Raw genomic sequence first — 14,822 nt, 5'->3', positions numbered from 1 at the left:
ACATTACATCTCAATCACTATGTCACATTTGAGATAGCCTAGGGCACATCATAATGTTACTATACCTAAATCCATGCATCTAATAAAAAAACTTGACAAGTGATACCTCGAGATAGGAGATAACAAGTATATATGGCCGAGTACCTAAGGATGGGACCAAGGACTTTTTTTTTCATATATATGAAATAAAAAAGATTAATTAGCAAAATAAATGGGATTGTAGATTAATTAGTGAAATAGTTGAAGTCGGCACCTCTAGGTGCTGTCTTCTATATATCTATATTTGGGCTCAAATGAAAAATTATAATGGACCATTTGTGATATTATTCCTTTCTTTTAGTTGAGAGTAAGAGTTTCTATGCTTTGGACTAAAAGTGAAATAATATCACAAATAGTCCCTCACAAATTATCAAATTTCCAATATAAATTCTTTTAGAGAAGAATAAATTAATAAAATAAATGGCATATTTACTTGTTCTCACCAAATTGTTGGCTTGAAGTTGAAACAAACTAAAATTAATTATTATGAAAGTTTGATAAGATATGGGGACTATTTATGATATTTGCCCTTTTTTTCATTTGAGCTCAAAAGATATATATAGAAGATGGCGCCTGAAGGTGCCTACTTTAACCATTTCACTAATTAATCTACAACCCCATCTATTTTGCTAATTAATCTTTTTATTTCATATATATGGGGAAAATAGCCTGAGACCAAGAGACCTACACCATCTCTCGTCCCCGTCTACCTCAAGCCACATCTTCTCCTTCCCTCCTTCCTTCCTATTACTCCGACTGCTCTATTGGCAACTCTCCACCCTATCCTAAACAGAGTGAACCACTCATCTCTACCATCTATCCATTCTTGTATCAACAACTAATATAAAATCATTTAAATATATTTTGTCTTTGAAAAATGGGCCATCAAGCCCATTTTCAATCAAATTGGTAAAACTAGATTCATAATATGATTATGTTTCTAGGATATGAACATGCTAAAAAAAAAAAGGAAATCCAAAACATTATGAATTGGATAAACAAACAATCATTCATTTGCTACTATGATCTGTTTACTTTTTCCTAACATCTATATGTATGGAGTGAATTGTGTGAAGACGAGAAAGGATCATCGATACATTGACCTTTAAACTGGGTTGTTGAGGAGCTAAAAGTACAATTTGTCCCAGTTCGAGACTTGGGTAGCACCATGGCCAGCATCATCTGTTTGAGAAAGATGATCGCTCGTAGCTTGACCGTGGTCCAACGCTGCTTGTCATAGTTCTACCTTCAGCCAGAGATAGAGCCATAGCCAGCATCATCTGCTCCTCATAACTTTCGGGAACAATGGGTTCAGAGACATTATAAAAACCGTCCCTTATTTCATCTTCTTGCGGTGGTATCATAGAGATCCCAGAAGCGTCTCCCAGAACATCAGAGCTTGCATAGCTAGTCCCTGCTTTGGCTACTTCTGGTCCAAGATCTACGCCCCATTCCCCTTCATCTCTTGCTGGTGTCATCCCACCATCAGCTGACATGTCAACCGGACTTTGTGCAGAATGATAGTTCTCAGCAACTTGGTCCAACCTATTACAACAAAACATGCTGCTGCTGGGAAGCATATGGAATGCTGGCAAATTTACATTATAATTGGAAGAAGATTCTCCAGTCATCTGCTGCCACTCAGTTAGGCCAGCTACCGCACAAACATGACCAGCAGAAGCAGATGATGATGAACCAGCCACTGTTGTCATAGCAGGAGAGATATAACGATATCCTGAAACATGTTGGACTAAAGAAGCAGCATCTCTGCAGCTAGAATTTCTCTGTCCACAGTTCTCCTATACCAGTACGGTTCAAAGAATCAACAGTCAGATGGGACCAAATTTATGAAAATGAAATCAAGTCTGTACTATGGGCCGGTAAAATGGACATGCTATACAAAAAACAATGTTAAACATTTTTATGAGTTATTACAAGCTTTTTTCACTTTTTTTTTCCTGTTAACTCAAATTCACATGAATTTCTCACCATTGAATGCATGCTAGTACAATAGACACTTAGGTGCTATCAAAATAGCAAAGTTCTACCATCGTCTTAAACTGAAATCAGTGCCTAACTTAATAATTACAGACAATATATTATGGATGACAGAGATTTGTAACTTATTTAGGACTGCAAAATAAAATTACTGAAGAACAAAGACGGAACAGAAATCCAAAGAAGGCAATATATAAAAGCACATTTTCAATGCAGTCTTTCAACCTCCTCTTCCTGTAACAACTAAAAGCAACTTTCCATGAAAGAATAGCAATACACAAATGCACACTTTGTTTAAACTAACAAGTATGGGTTTTCTTACAGCCGCTAAATGCTTGAATTCTACAATTAGTTTCATAGATATAACTTACCAAGTTTAAAAAATATACCTGAATTGACTGCCAAATTGCTTCCGTGACCATTATGTCCTCAAGATCTATGTCAAACTCATCCCTGAAATTTTAGGATTTGATACAAGATAGTCATAAAAGACTCAATCAGATTCTTCCCGGAACATAAGTTCAACAAAGAACAAACTTTTTTAGGCCCGAGAGAGAGTGTGTGGTACTTGTGCATTGTTAAACAACATAATGTCTTATCGTTTTTGTTCAAAAGCAAATAAGACAAGTTTGCCACAAAGGAATGTACCCAGCATCATATCAGTTCTTAATACCTTTCACTTTTTGCCACAAACCTTTTATAGAAAACAGGATTGCAATAACAAACTATGAAACTACGAAAATATGAATTGTTGGCTTCATTCTTTTTACACCAACAGAAAATTTTGGTGCATTCAAAAAACAAATGAAGAGATTTACTGCTATGTACTGTAATTATTTTTGTAGATAATAGAACTTTCAGTTACCAACTAAGAAGGATTTACTTCTTTGCACCAGGTTCGAGTAACAAAGTTCAGTGCATCCATTGACTACTTTGCACTGTCTAAGATCGATGAGCAGATTTCCTCCACACAAAAGAAATAGGTACAACAGCAAAAATAAATACGTCATATTTTTCTCAGCACATAGAGTTAAGAGATATGGATCATATTGCGCCACTGTACTCTAATATGGACGAGACCCTCACTCAGTAATCTAAGTAAAATTAATTTCTTTTATAGTTTTCACCCATATCCTCTTTGAAATTCTTCTCATGACAATAATATCTTCCATTATCATCAATCACAAGTTCACATGAAGGCAATTCTAGGACTCCTCTTTATCTGTCAAAAGGTCATTTAATCTGTTCCCAACAGGTCTAACCCTCATCCTTTAAACACTCATCCATACTCTCTTCTTTCCTTGTATGCCACGCATATAATGTAATAATTTGATCTCAAAACCACTGGTGAATGGTGCGGATTTTTTTCATTTGACCTAAATTATGTTTTTAAACAAGTGACAGGATTGGTGAAGGACTGGAATCTACTAGAAATCATTGAAAGTTGAAACATAGGTTTCATTTCAACACTAAAGATTTGACCTCCAAATCCACTTTCAGATTAGCTTCTTCAGCTCTTTTTTTACCGTGGCCTTGCAACTCCAGAAAGAAAAACAGTAATAGCTGAGTAAGGATTACAATTTTACTCTTTGAAGAAATCTAGCAAAAACATACATTATACTCTCACCTGAATAAAACTTGAAAGAGAAACACTAAGAACAATCTTTCTACACGAGTTCCATAATTTGATTATAAAGTAAATAAACTAATGCAGACATGAATTAACAACTATACTCTACGCCCCCCCCCCCTTTTCTTTCATAAGCATGAATAGTGAATTCTATGTAAGGAAGCTACAAAAAAACTCTGCCTACCTGTTTGACCTAGGATTTGAAGGTTGTTTACTCATCAAGGCAGGTTGTGAATCTTGAAAAGAAACTACTTCCTCCGCACCAGAGGAACGAGCTGCAAATAAGAAGAAAAATAAAGGGAAAAAAAATCCAAGATAGTACAATGTTTGAAGGAATGAAGAATCAATATAACTGGAAAACAGAATCACAATATAACAATACCTGCAACCGAACTGTTTTGAACTTCTCCTGGTGCAACACCAGTTGAAGTACTCGATTCTCGTCTTTTCTGCATTCTTTCTTCTTCATCCTGAAGTTCCTGCTGCCTTATTCTAAGTTGTGCTTCTATGACACGTTGTTCTTCCTGCTCAATTCAAACAAAAAAAATAGATCTATTTTCTATCTAATGAAAACCATAGGAGGATTTTACACCTTTCTTTGTTTGTTTGGGAGAGAGAAGGTGGTCTTACAATTTGCTCCATCCCTTTTTCTTCTTTTGTTTTCACACCTCGATACTCCACAGCATAGTTTGGGGTTTTGCAGAATGGACACCTCAATAGTCAAAGAACGCAAACATCGGTATACAAGTACATAAACAACTAATCAAATTGACATGTTTTGTAGTCAATGTCATTAATGTGAAGGATACTGCGTAGGACGAGCCGAATTAGGATTCTTCATCTGCAGAAAACATTCTGCTTCAAATAAAATGTGTCAAAATTTCAATCAGCAGTATCACTAAGTATCAATCAGAAAAATCACCGATGGTTTACCTGTACAAATACTTTTCCTGCAACATCTTGATCTGTTGAGACTAGGATAATACTGAATGGAAAAAAAATCATATGCAGTCACTAATAAAGCAAAAGGATGAAAGATTATAAAATTTATGATATGAGAGGAAACATAACTACAGAAAGCCAATGACATAAATGCATACCAAAAAGCAAATTGGGCATTCTTCAAGATCAGAACAACACTCTTCATCCCCAGGATAACACGGAGCGAGCTTTGAATCAAGTATCAGCTTTCTCAGCTTCTTAATATCTACATCTATATCAATATCCAACCCTTGCGGCCGTGTATACCTCTCGTCCACCACTTGCCTCTTCCTTCCCAATTTATTGCCCATCAATAATATATATATAATTCGTGTTCCAAAAATTGTTCTCTTCCCTTCTTCTCCTTTTACTTATTATTATTAGATTTACTCTTAAAATTCTCCTGAACCAAAGCCAACCAAATAACAACACATTTTTGTTTTGATTATTTGGTACGCTCAAAATATCAAACACTTTATGAACAAATAATCAAAATTGATAACAGTTCACTACTTAATATTATGCCACAAAGGATCCTGCAAATGCAGCTAAATAATACTTAAAAATTAAACATAGAAACAAATTAATAATTTCTAAAAAAAATGATTCCAAAATGTGAATTCACTAAGGGAGAGAACCCTAATTATTGGATTACTAAAAGAAATTAACTTAACAAGTTCAGTTCTCACAAAATGAACTAGCCACAGCGTATTCATTTCAGAAACATTGACATACTCCCCAAAATAACAACAATAATAATAATAAGACTAAAACTTCAAAATAAACCCATTTCGGGAAACAGATAATTTCAATAAGGAAAAATTATACAAAGCAAACCAAAAAAATAAATAAATATCGAAGAAAAAAAGAGACAAACTTTACTAAATTAATCGAGAGATGAGCGAAACTGACCTTCAAATCCAGAAAATGGAGTCCGTGAATAGAAATTAGAGACTAAAAAAAAAGGAAAGAAAGAGAGAATAACGAGAGATTCTCCAATGCTAATGAAAAATTAAATCAGGAATTTTTCTCATACAAAAAGAGAAAGATTGTCATTTTCTTTCTCTATATATTCTTAGTGGTCTTTTTCATAATAATTTCTTTTTAACAATAAAAATATTAATTAATTGTTTAAAAAAAAAGGTATTGTTTTTGACGTGAAATTAAATTTAGAAGATAATGCAAAACGATGAAAAATAATTAATTAAAAGAAACAGAGAAGAAGAGTAACATGGGAAGAAAGGGATTATGAGGAAAGGGGGCGGAGTAATACAGAAGAACAAGAATCAATCTTATTCATATATCCTTATACTTCACCAACTATTCTTTTCTTGCGGGAGAGGTCCGCTCCTCAATTTCATTACATCAAACTTAATTTAATCCCTGTCATTCTTGTTGTAGTTATTAGAACAACAAAACTCGAGTATCTTATTTATAGATGTTTGAGTTAGACAAGATCATGAATTGGTGGGGTTCGATTTGGAGTTGACTCATGAATTGATACAGACTAATTAAATCAGGATAAAAATAGATCGATTGGTTGAATCAGTTTTTTATTTTTTATGAAACTTTAATGATTTATTTAATGGAATCCTACAAATTAACCAATTCAACCCTTTATCATATTTTAAAAACCTTCATATTAACCCTCCCTTTTAAGAATTTAAAGGATTATGGATAGTATTATTCGATGCTTAAGTTATCTTCCCAAGCTTAAGGGCTTCCCAAATTTTGGAATGGTTTGGGGCCTTAAGTAAAATATTATGTCTAAAAAATGAGTTTGGGTAAAATTAAGCTTGTTTAAAAAATTGTATTTTTAAATTTTGTATGTAATGATCAAATTAACAAAAATTGTAAATGTTGAGAGCTAAAAAAATTATTTTATATTTTTTATAAGTAATACCACATCAACGATTCTCGTCTTAGATTCTTAAATAAAAAATACAAGGAGTCAATGTCTCATAAGTAAACTGCAAAGGTTAATTATAAATTTTGAAAAAGTATCGAAAAACAATTGATGTTTGAGCCTAGTCCCAATTATGGATAAATAAAATTTAACATTGTATTTATATTTAATTATTATATATTTAATATTACCCCAATGTTGTCTCTCTTTTTCATTTTCCTTCTCATGCCAAAACCCTTAATCGCTCCCCTTTCCTTTTTTCTCTGCCCGCGACACCAACTTTCGAGCTGGCTAGTGGCTACTCCCTCCTTCCTTTCTCCTCCCTTTTTTTTCTCTCAGTCTCTTCCCTTTCCCTATCATTTTTCCCTCCTTCTACCATTGATACTGTCTCTTTCCCCTTGTCTCTCCACCTACACCATTCTGACGCCACTCATTGCCTTCATTGTTCCTGCCTTCCCCCCCCCCTCCCTTTTTTTGGTTGGCTTATGATATTTATGGTCTCCCCCATGATGGGGCTTGTGCTAAGCTTGTTATAACTCATGTACGAGTCTCTGATGACTCGTTTCTCTTTAGGTGTATTATTATCTTTTTCGACCTCTAGACCACCATGTAACCATTATTTTTATTGCATTGAAATCTTCATAAGAAATTATAAAAATAATATTTATCCCAAATCCATTACCTCATTATGATAAAAATGCCCTAAAGCCCATTACTCAAATATCAACACAAACCCATAGCCCATTATCCAGGTACTAAACCCATTACTCAAATACTAACTAAGAGCTTCTTTGGATAAACATTTATTATTATTGTAGTGAGTTTAACTTTCTTTTTATCTCACGTTACAGTATCATAACAGTATTTAATCTTATCGCTTTCGTATTTAAGTTTATTCTAATTTTGCTATTTTAATTTGACAATATTGTGCTCGCTTTCAACATTAGTATGATATTGTGATGTGATTTGCATTAATATAAAGTATAATAATAAACTTTTAAATAGAAAAATTCTGGGTGGACCATGAATTGCATTAGTATGATATTGTGATGTGGTTTGCTATTGACCAGACATCAAAAAAGGTATGCACACCTAAAAGAATCAATCAAATTTTGTAGAATAAGAACCAACAATTCCCAACTCATTAAACAAAGCAAAGAAAGAATCAAACCCAACAAAGGAGTGCCACAGCACCATGGGCTGTTTTTTGCTCCGCCCCACTTCGCCCCAATTAAATGGAAGCATTTAATTATAATTGTATCGGCCATAAACTTCAAAATATATGATATATCTGATTCTGAATCCATCTGATATATCATAATTTTTAATGTTTTTATATAATTTTTTTATCAAAACTAATCACAAAAAGGTAAGATAAAACTGTTGACGCCATTTTTTGGATGGAAAATGGGGTCGACTTGGGTTTTGAAAAATGAAACGGGAGTCGCCACCAATCTTTTTTTATGAGGTGTGATTGGATCACCTCGAAAAATGGTTGTTTTTAATAAACGGTTTGATTTTATTAAAACAATAAGTTTGGTCCACGAAATTCAAAAAAACGGGTTCGGGAGTCGGTTACGCACGAGGAAGGATTAGCACCCTCGATACGCCCAAAATTGGTACCTAGTTGATTACTTAATGTCTTAATGTCGAAATTTGGAAAATTTAAAGAAATGTAAAATACGATCCTTTGTTTTGAAATGACTTGTATAAAATAGGTTGCATATAAAAAAACTCCTACTATAAAAATTTAAAAAAAGATATTCAATCGTTCAAGTCAAATGAGGAAATCGCAACCTAATACGTTAGGGCACAATTTCTCAACATTATGAACATTGAATATTGCCTCGGTTATTTTTAAGAAAATCATCATCTCGAAAAAACAACATGTCACATCCAATGCGTTAGGACACAACATATTGAATTCCCGATAATGAGCTTTTATTCATGTTTTTCGATTAAAAGAACATTCTCGACAATTTAGACTCAACGAAAGAAATCGGAACCCAATACGTTAGGGCTCGATCCTTTCGAAAATCTCAAATGCCGAGTATCGTTCTTATTTTCAAAAATTTTCCCTTTTAAAAAATTTAGGTAAAATTGATGTAATGCTAAACTCGATATACGCGTAAATGTCACATTAGTAAACGAAAATAATGAATATGATGATATGAACAATCAACCATAAAAAAACAAACGGATTACACACAATAACATGTAAATAGACGAATAAGGCTAAAACATTTTTTAAAATAATAATGAACGTACAAACAAAATAGCAACAAATAAAAACAATAATAATGATAACATAAAAAAAACTAATATATGTATGTCAAAAGATATAAATGAATAATTAATAATAATAATAAATCGTTAAAAATGAACATGAAAGATATAAACAATTATATAATGATAACATATAATAAAACAAACATATTTTATATTTAGATAAAAAAATAACAATAACGCAAAGCTGATATAATAATATAATAATGAATAAATATAAAAGGGAAAATACAAGCATAGTAATAAGTAGATTAATTAATAGGAAAATAAAAATAACACAGAAAAGGGCTAATTCAGAATAAAACACAATTTAAAGGACAAAACTAGAATAAAATAAACAAAGAAGGACCAAAATAGAAAGGCGCGAAAAGGCGGAGGGCCAAACGGGTAATAAACCCGATTTTAGGCCACGCGTCCCTTCCTCAGGCGTCCAATCGAATTGAGGACTAAATTTAAAAAGGGGATAAATCCTTGGTCCGAATTAAAAGAGGAGAAAAAAACAAATGGTCCAAATTGAAACAGACAGAAAATGCGGAAGGGCCTGAAGCGCAAATAACCCCTTGATAGAAAACACGCGGATCCCCTGAGTTGGGTTGGGTCGACGCGCGGGCTATGGGGTAAAACGACGTCGTTTTGGGGCCAGATGAAGCCGGCCAAAACGGCGACGTTTCCAGGCGCTATAAAAACCAATTTTTTTTTCAGATTTCTCATTTTCTTCACTTTTCTTAAAAAAGAAACTCAAAAACTCTCTCAAGCCCTTTTGGGCAATCCGATTTCCGGCCTAAGGTCCAGCCGTCGGCCACCGCACCGGTGACCGGTCGCCGGCGATGGCGCCGCCGTTCGCGGTGGCCGAAAAATTCAAAATAGCCCACTTTGTCCCCTTTTTCGAGTAAGGCTCGTATTCGAGGCTAGAAAAGCCGAAATTCTAGAGAAAAGAGGCCGAAAATGGAAGAGACCTTTCGGTTCTTCCTCCTCTCCTCCGCCGAAATCAGGTAAAACTCTCCTCTTTATTTTTATTTTATATATTATTATGTATATTGATTAAATGAAAATGAGAAGAGAAAGAAACAATGTAGAAAACTGAAATAGAACAAAAATAAGAAAAAAGAAGTCGGAAAAATCAAAGTAAATCACCTTAAAAACTTTTTTATTTCTTCCAATTTGTTTTTCCCAAAAGCCCCTTACAATGTTGATATTCAGCTATTTATAGCCCATTACATCCATTTTTTTACAATTTTCCTACTGTTATTGTACTTGCTGTTGCGTGTGCTCTCCCTTGCAGGTGCCAGAGGAGTTGGTGGTGGTGGTTGCGGCAGTAGCAGGGGGCAGGTAATGATGTTGGTGGCTGCGGCGCTAGGCTAGGGTTTCAGTTCTGAAACCCTAGTTTGACTAATCCTCTTGGGTTAGATTTGAGGTTTGGGCTGGATATTGGGCTTGGGGTATTGGGTTAGGCTAATCGGGTTTAATTATTTTTGTTTTGTTTGTTGGGCCCGGGCAAATGGGCTTGTACAAAAACATTTTAAAGAAATTTAGACTATTACACCCCACCATTTATATAAAAAAATTGTAAAATAAAAATAAATAAGAGTTTAATTGCATTGGTAAAATTAAATTTTTAAAAATTATGATGATTTATATTTAAATTACATCATGTGTTGATTTAAATTTATTTTTATAGTCAATTGAGCCTTAGCTTGATTTTCATTGACATTGTTTTCAGTACAGGAGGATATAGGTTTGAGTGTACTAAAGCGTATGATAATAGCCCGCGCGGCAAAGACTCGATATCAAGTTACTGTTTAGCGTATACGTTGGTTAAGTCAAGTAAAACTGAGCAAGTAAAGTATTTGTTTTGACTGAATGACGTACTCTGTGGGATTCGTCGTCTGGCAAACTCTAAGTTTTGGCAAACTCTAGGGTTTGGCGAACTCTTCTGTCAAGTATTCGCCCACCCTAGATGTTTTGGGTGAACTCATTAAGTTCGCAATTTTAATAGATTTATTTCTATATTAGCGCATATTATGATGACTTTGTTAATCATGTTGGGGTTTAGTTGAGACCTAGTTAAAACTGAACTAGAATACTCTAGATGATTAGACTTAAAACTTGTTAAGTGCGTTTAATCACGGGAATCAAGGGTGTTAGTGGGATTATTTGAATTTCCCACTAAACCTTGTCTTCGTTGCATGAGTATATAAGGATATTGTCAGCTATCATGAGTCACCTTTACATCTTCTTCTTTCCAGTGTAGAAAATTCTATAAGTTTCTGAAAAACCTTAGTGTAGAAAGCTTCAGCGAAGAGGGTTCTCAATGTTTAGTGAGCACCTACGGTTGCACCAAATTACTAGTAATTTATAGTAAACCTTTAGGTTTTTATCAAAGAGGTTCATGTGTTTATAGTATTGCATGCATAGACCTTAAAATTGTTCGTGAGGAAGGAAACTTCCTAATTCTAGGTTGTTTGATACTAATCATTGCATGCATGTTAAATTCTGATAGTTTAATGGTTTGATAGGGATATTCATCTTTCTTTTAACTTAATAAGCTAATGAAGGTCCCAGCAATAAGGGTAAATAACCTGCTAAGTAGATCATTGTACTAGATTTTCTGGTGAGTTCCTTCTTACTTCTATGTGCTATATATTCCATTGTTGTATATATTGTGTAAGGTAAGTAATCTCTCTCAAGAACGTATAATTAGTGCCTATGTTGTTGGTAGTTATACAACGCCATCAGAGTGAGTATGTTCTATTTGCATTACAAAGTAAATACCCTTATTACTGCACAAGCCAGTACCATCGATATGTGATTTGTGAATTGAGATGTTGAAGAAGGGGGTTATGTTTGTGATGCCTCCGGTAGGGCAACAATATTGCAAATCGGACTGACAGATTATGAGAAAACATACTTGGTTGATCATAAATGACATGAGGAGTTAAGGGGGCGTATGTATGTGAATATGACTAGCTGATATGCTTCTAAATCTGAATTCTGGGTACAAGGCTAACATAAGGATGGGTTGAGTATTTGTTATGGTTAAGCTGGCGAATAGTGACCGCCCCTGTGTCGTGTTAAGTGGATATATCGAGTCTGTCTATATACTGTGAACGCCAGAGGTCATATTATGATTTAAACCCTTCTGAAAGGTTTGATATCATCTCGTGTATTGGTGTATAATTAAATTGATTGTTTTGTCCTTGTCTTATTGAGGATTACACCAATATCTTAAGTTTTTATAATTTTCAAATACTTTTGCTAAACTCGTATGATTTTAAGTTGTGGCATACCATACTCGGATCCAATTATCAGGTCTGGTAAGGTGTATTACATGCATTATCCTCCTATTTAAGGGTCGGGGAAGGGCTATGGGTAGTTTAAGGCATTGTAACAAAAAGAGCATATATGATAAGAACCTATAAGGAGATTAATGTTCAAAAAATTAGTTTTTATAAATTTTATATAAAAATGTAAGGAATAATATTTAGTATTTAGTGAAGTTTTTAGTTCTATAAATAGTGTTAGAGGTTGACAAGTGTGTTAGTATAGTGTAATATTGAAAAATATATTTTTTTAAAAATACATGACAATTTTTTAAAACTATTTATAGAATAAAAAAATTTTGTACATGGTGGATGTACCAAATTGTAAAAATTAAAAACACTATCAGCTTAATGTTTTATTAATCCATAAAAGAAGACAATTTGTTGGTCTACGACCCAAAAATGAAATCTACACATGAACTCAAATGCCCATATCTAAGCAAAATGCTTTACTCAGTGTCTATATACTAGCATTCCTGAACATTCGAACACCAAAAAGTTTCAGTTTCGATCCTCGTCATGCCGGAAAAACGATCGGTGAACGAGGAAAAAGACGGGAGCACCGGGGGAGGGGGGAGGTTGACGACCGACTGTCCAATGACTATACATCCCGCTGCGGCTTGGTCGGAAGAGGTTCCCGACGCCGATTTCAGAATCCAAACGGTGTGGTAAGGAAAAATCATTGTTAGGGGAGGCTATGAACAAGAACCGGCAACAATCCAAACGACTGGTTATTGTCTATATCAGAGCTATACAAGTATGAAATAAAGGCGAAAGCTATTAGACATTCAGACAAGCAACACGAGTGCTTAAACTAGCCCATGCACACACTTAATCACTGTCATGCTTCATGAATGTGCAAAGTACTATCGGAATTAAATTGTGTAATTTTATTATTTTAATAATATTTATCTTTATAATTTTTTTAAAAATTAAATTAATTTTTTATCATTTTTAATATTAAAATACACTTTTATCATTACTAATTAAAAATTGGGTTGGTCACTTTTGTTTACCTTAGGTTACATTTCAGTCACTTACGTTTGAAATGTTACATTTTAGTTACTTACGTTATCGTGTTGTAACATTTTAGTCATTGAGCCGTTAATTGTCGTTAATGGTGTAATGATAAGCTGACATGGCACGTTAAATCATCATTTCAAACAAAAACTTTAAGTTAAATTATACAATTGGTCCCCATAATTTTTCGTTTTGAGCAATTTAATTTTTTTATGTTCTTTTAATTTTCTTTCTTTTTTTTTCTTTTTTTCCATTCTCTTCTACTTCTCCCTTTGTTTTTCTACCTTCTTTATTTCTTTTAACATGCCAAGAAGTCGAATTGGTAGTGAAAAAGAAGCATGGTATGGGTTTATGGGTTTTGGTTATAGGCAAATGATGACAGTCAACTTCCTACTTTTTTTTCATTGTCAATTCGACTTCCTAATATGTTAAAAGAAATGGGAAATGTATGAAAACAGAGGGAGAAACAAAAGAGAATGAAAAAAAGAGAGGAAAGTTTAAAGAACATAAAAGAAAAAAAATTAAATTACTTAAAACGAAAAAATTATGGGGATCAATTGTATAATTTAGCCTAAAATTTTGTTTGAAATGATGATTTAACGTGCCACATCAGCTTACCGTTACACCATTAACGACGATTAATGGCTCAGTGACTAAAATGTTACAACATAATAACGTAAATGACTAAAACGTAACATTTCAAACATAAGTGACTAAAATATAACCTAAGATAAATAAAAGTGACCATTGATGTAGTTTACCCTTAAAAATTTTACCAAATTCGCGACTCCTTCATGTCATCTACTTGTTTATGTTTAATAATATATGCTCAAAGGAAAGAAAATAGAATAATACTTGGGATATATATAGCATAAAAAATAATGAATGAATAATACAAGGAATAACTAAATTAATCCATAATTAGAATGGCTTGCTGCTGTCCCTGCAATTATTAGTATAAAGGCACACCACTGCAGCAGCAGCAGCAGCAGCAGACATTCTAGCTATAGATCAAAATAATTTAGCCTTCCCTCCCACATGAAAACTATGGGTTATAAAATTCGTGCAACATCAGTCCATATTCCACCATAAATCATCTCCCGGAGGCATCTCTTTTAACAACCTTTCCAACTCCTTGAACGACAAATTTTTCATCAAAATCGAATCCCCCGGTCTAGAAGAAGTACTACTTCCGACCCCTGCAGCTGTCTGAACCCCGGCCTGTTCTTTCTTCTTTACTTGTTCCTCGTAAAACCGGCTTCTCAGCCTCGGCGGGTTGGTCGCAACCTTCGAATCTCTGCCGGTCAGCTCTTGTACAACTGACTTAAAGCTGGTGGCATCCGTCTGCACGTACTTGGTGTTGATGATCACAACTTTCATTGGCTGTCGACCATTCTCCATATCAAATGATAAAAAGGGTTTAAACAGGAAACGATAATATAGGATTGCTTTAAAGGGGTAGTGTTGGATCGCCGTGTGATTTTGGGGGTATATATAGAAGGTGATATTCAGAAGCAACTGAAACTTGTACGGACGTAGTAGTTCGAACTTGAAATACAATGGCTATTAAAAGGATTTCGAAGCTAAAGCACATTAAGAGAGATGAGACCATTTGACCGCTATGTCTCTAAAGCAGTCTAGA

General features: G+C 34.0%; 2 protein-coding genes across 3 annotated transcripts; both read right to left on the bottom strand.

The window, feature by feature from the left end:
• Positions 1–1,029: 1,029 nt before the first annotated feature.
• Positions 1,030–6,078, bottom strand: LOC107936183 (E3 ubiquitin-protein ligase DA2L). Of its 2 annotated transcripts, XM_016868866.2 has the most exons (9): positions 5,561–6,078; positions 4,768–5,051; positions 4,601–4,652; positions 4,477–4,522; positions 4,298–4,379; positions 4,050–4,191; positions 3,852–3,942; positions 2,427–2,490; positions 1,030–1,838 (listed from the first exon to the last, which is right to left on the bottom strand). In XM_016868866.2, the coding sequence occupies exons 2-9, from the start codon at positions 4,957–4,959 to the stop codon at positions 1,218–1,220; spliced, it is 1,290 nt and encodes a 429-aa protein (XP_016724355.1). In that variant the 5' UTR covers positions 4,960–5,051; positions 5,561–6,078; the 3' UTR covers positions 1,030–1,217. The 2 variants fall into 2 exon arrangements, with proteins under 2 accessions (XP_016724355.1, XP_016724354.1); XM_016868865.2 differs by having other exon boundaries at positions 4,768–6,078.
• Positions 6,079–14,251: 8,173 nt separating this feature from the next.
• Positions 14,252–14,581, bottom strand: LOC107936162 (VQ motif-containing protein 1). The gene has a single exon (XM_016868836.1). It carries the CDS (start codon positions 14,579–14,581, stop codon positions 14,252–14,254), a length of 330 nt encoding a protein of 109 aa, XP_016724325.1.
• Positions 14,582–14,822: the final 241 nt, after the last annotated feature.

This window comes from Gossypium hirsutum, chromosome D01 (genome assembly GCF_007990345.1).
Source record: "Gossypium hirsutum isolate 1008001.06 chromosome D01, Gossypium_hirsutum_v2.1, whole genome shotgun sequence".
Lineage (NCBI taxonomy): Eukaryota > Viridiplantae > Streptophyta > Magnoliopsida > Malvales > Malvaceae > Gossypium > Gossypium hirsutum.
This window is presented reverse-complemented; position numbering and strand designations above follow the sequence as displayed.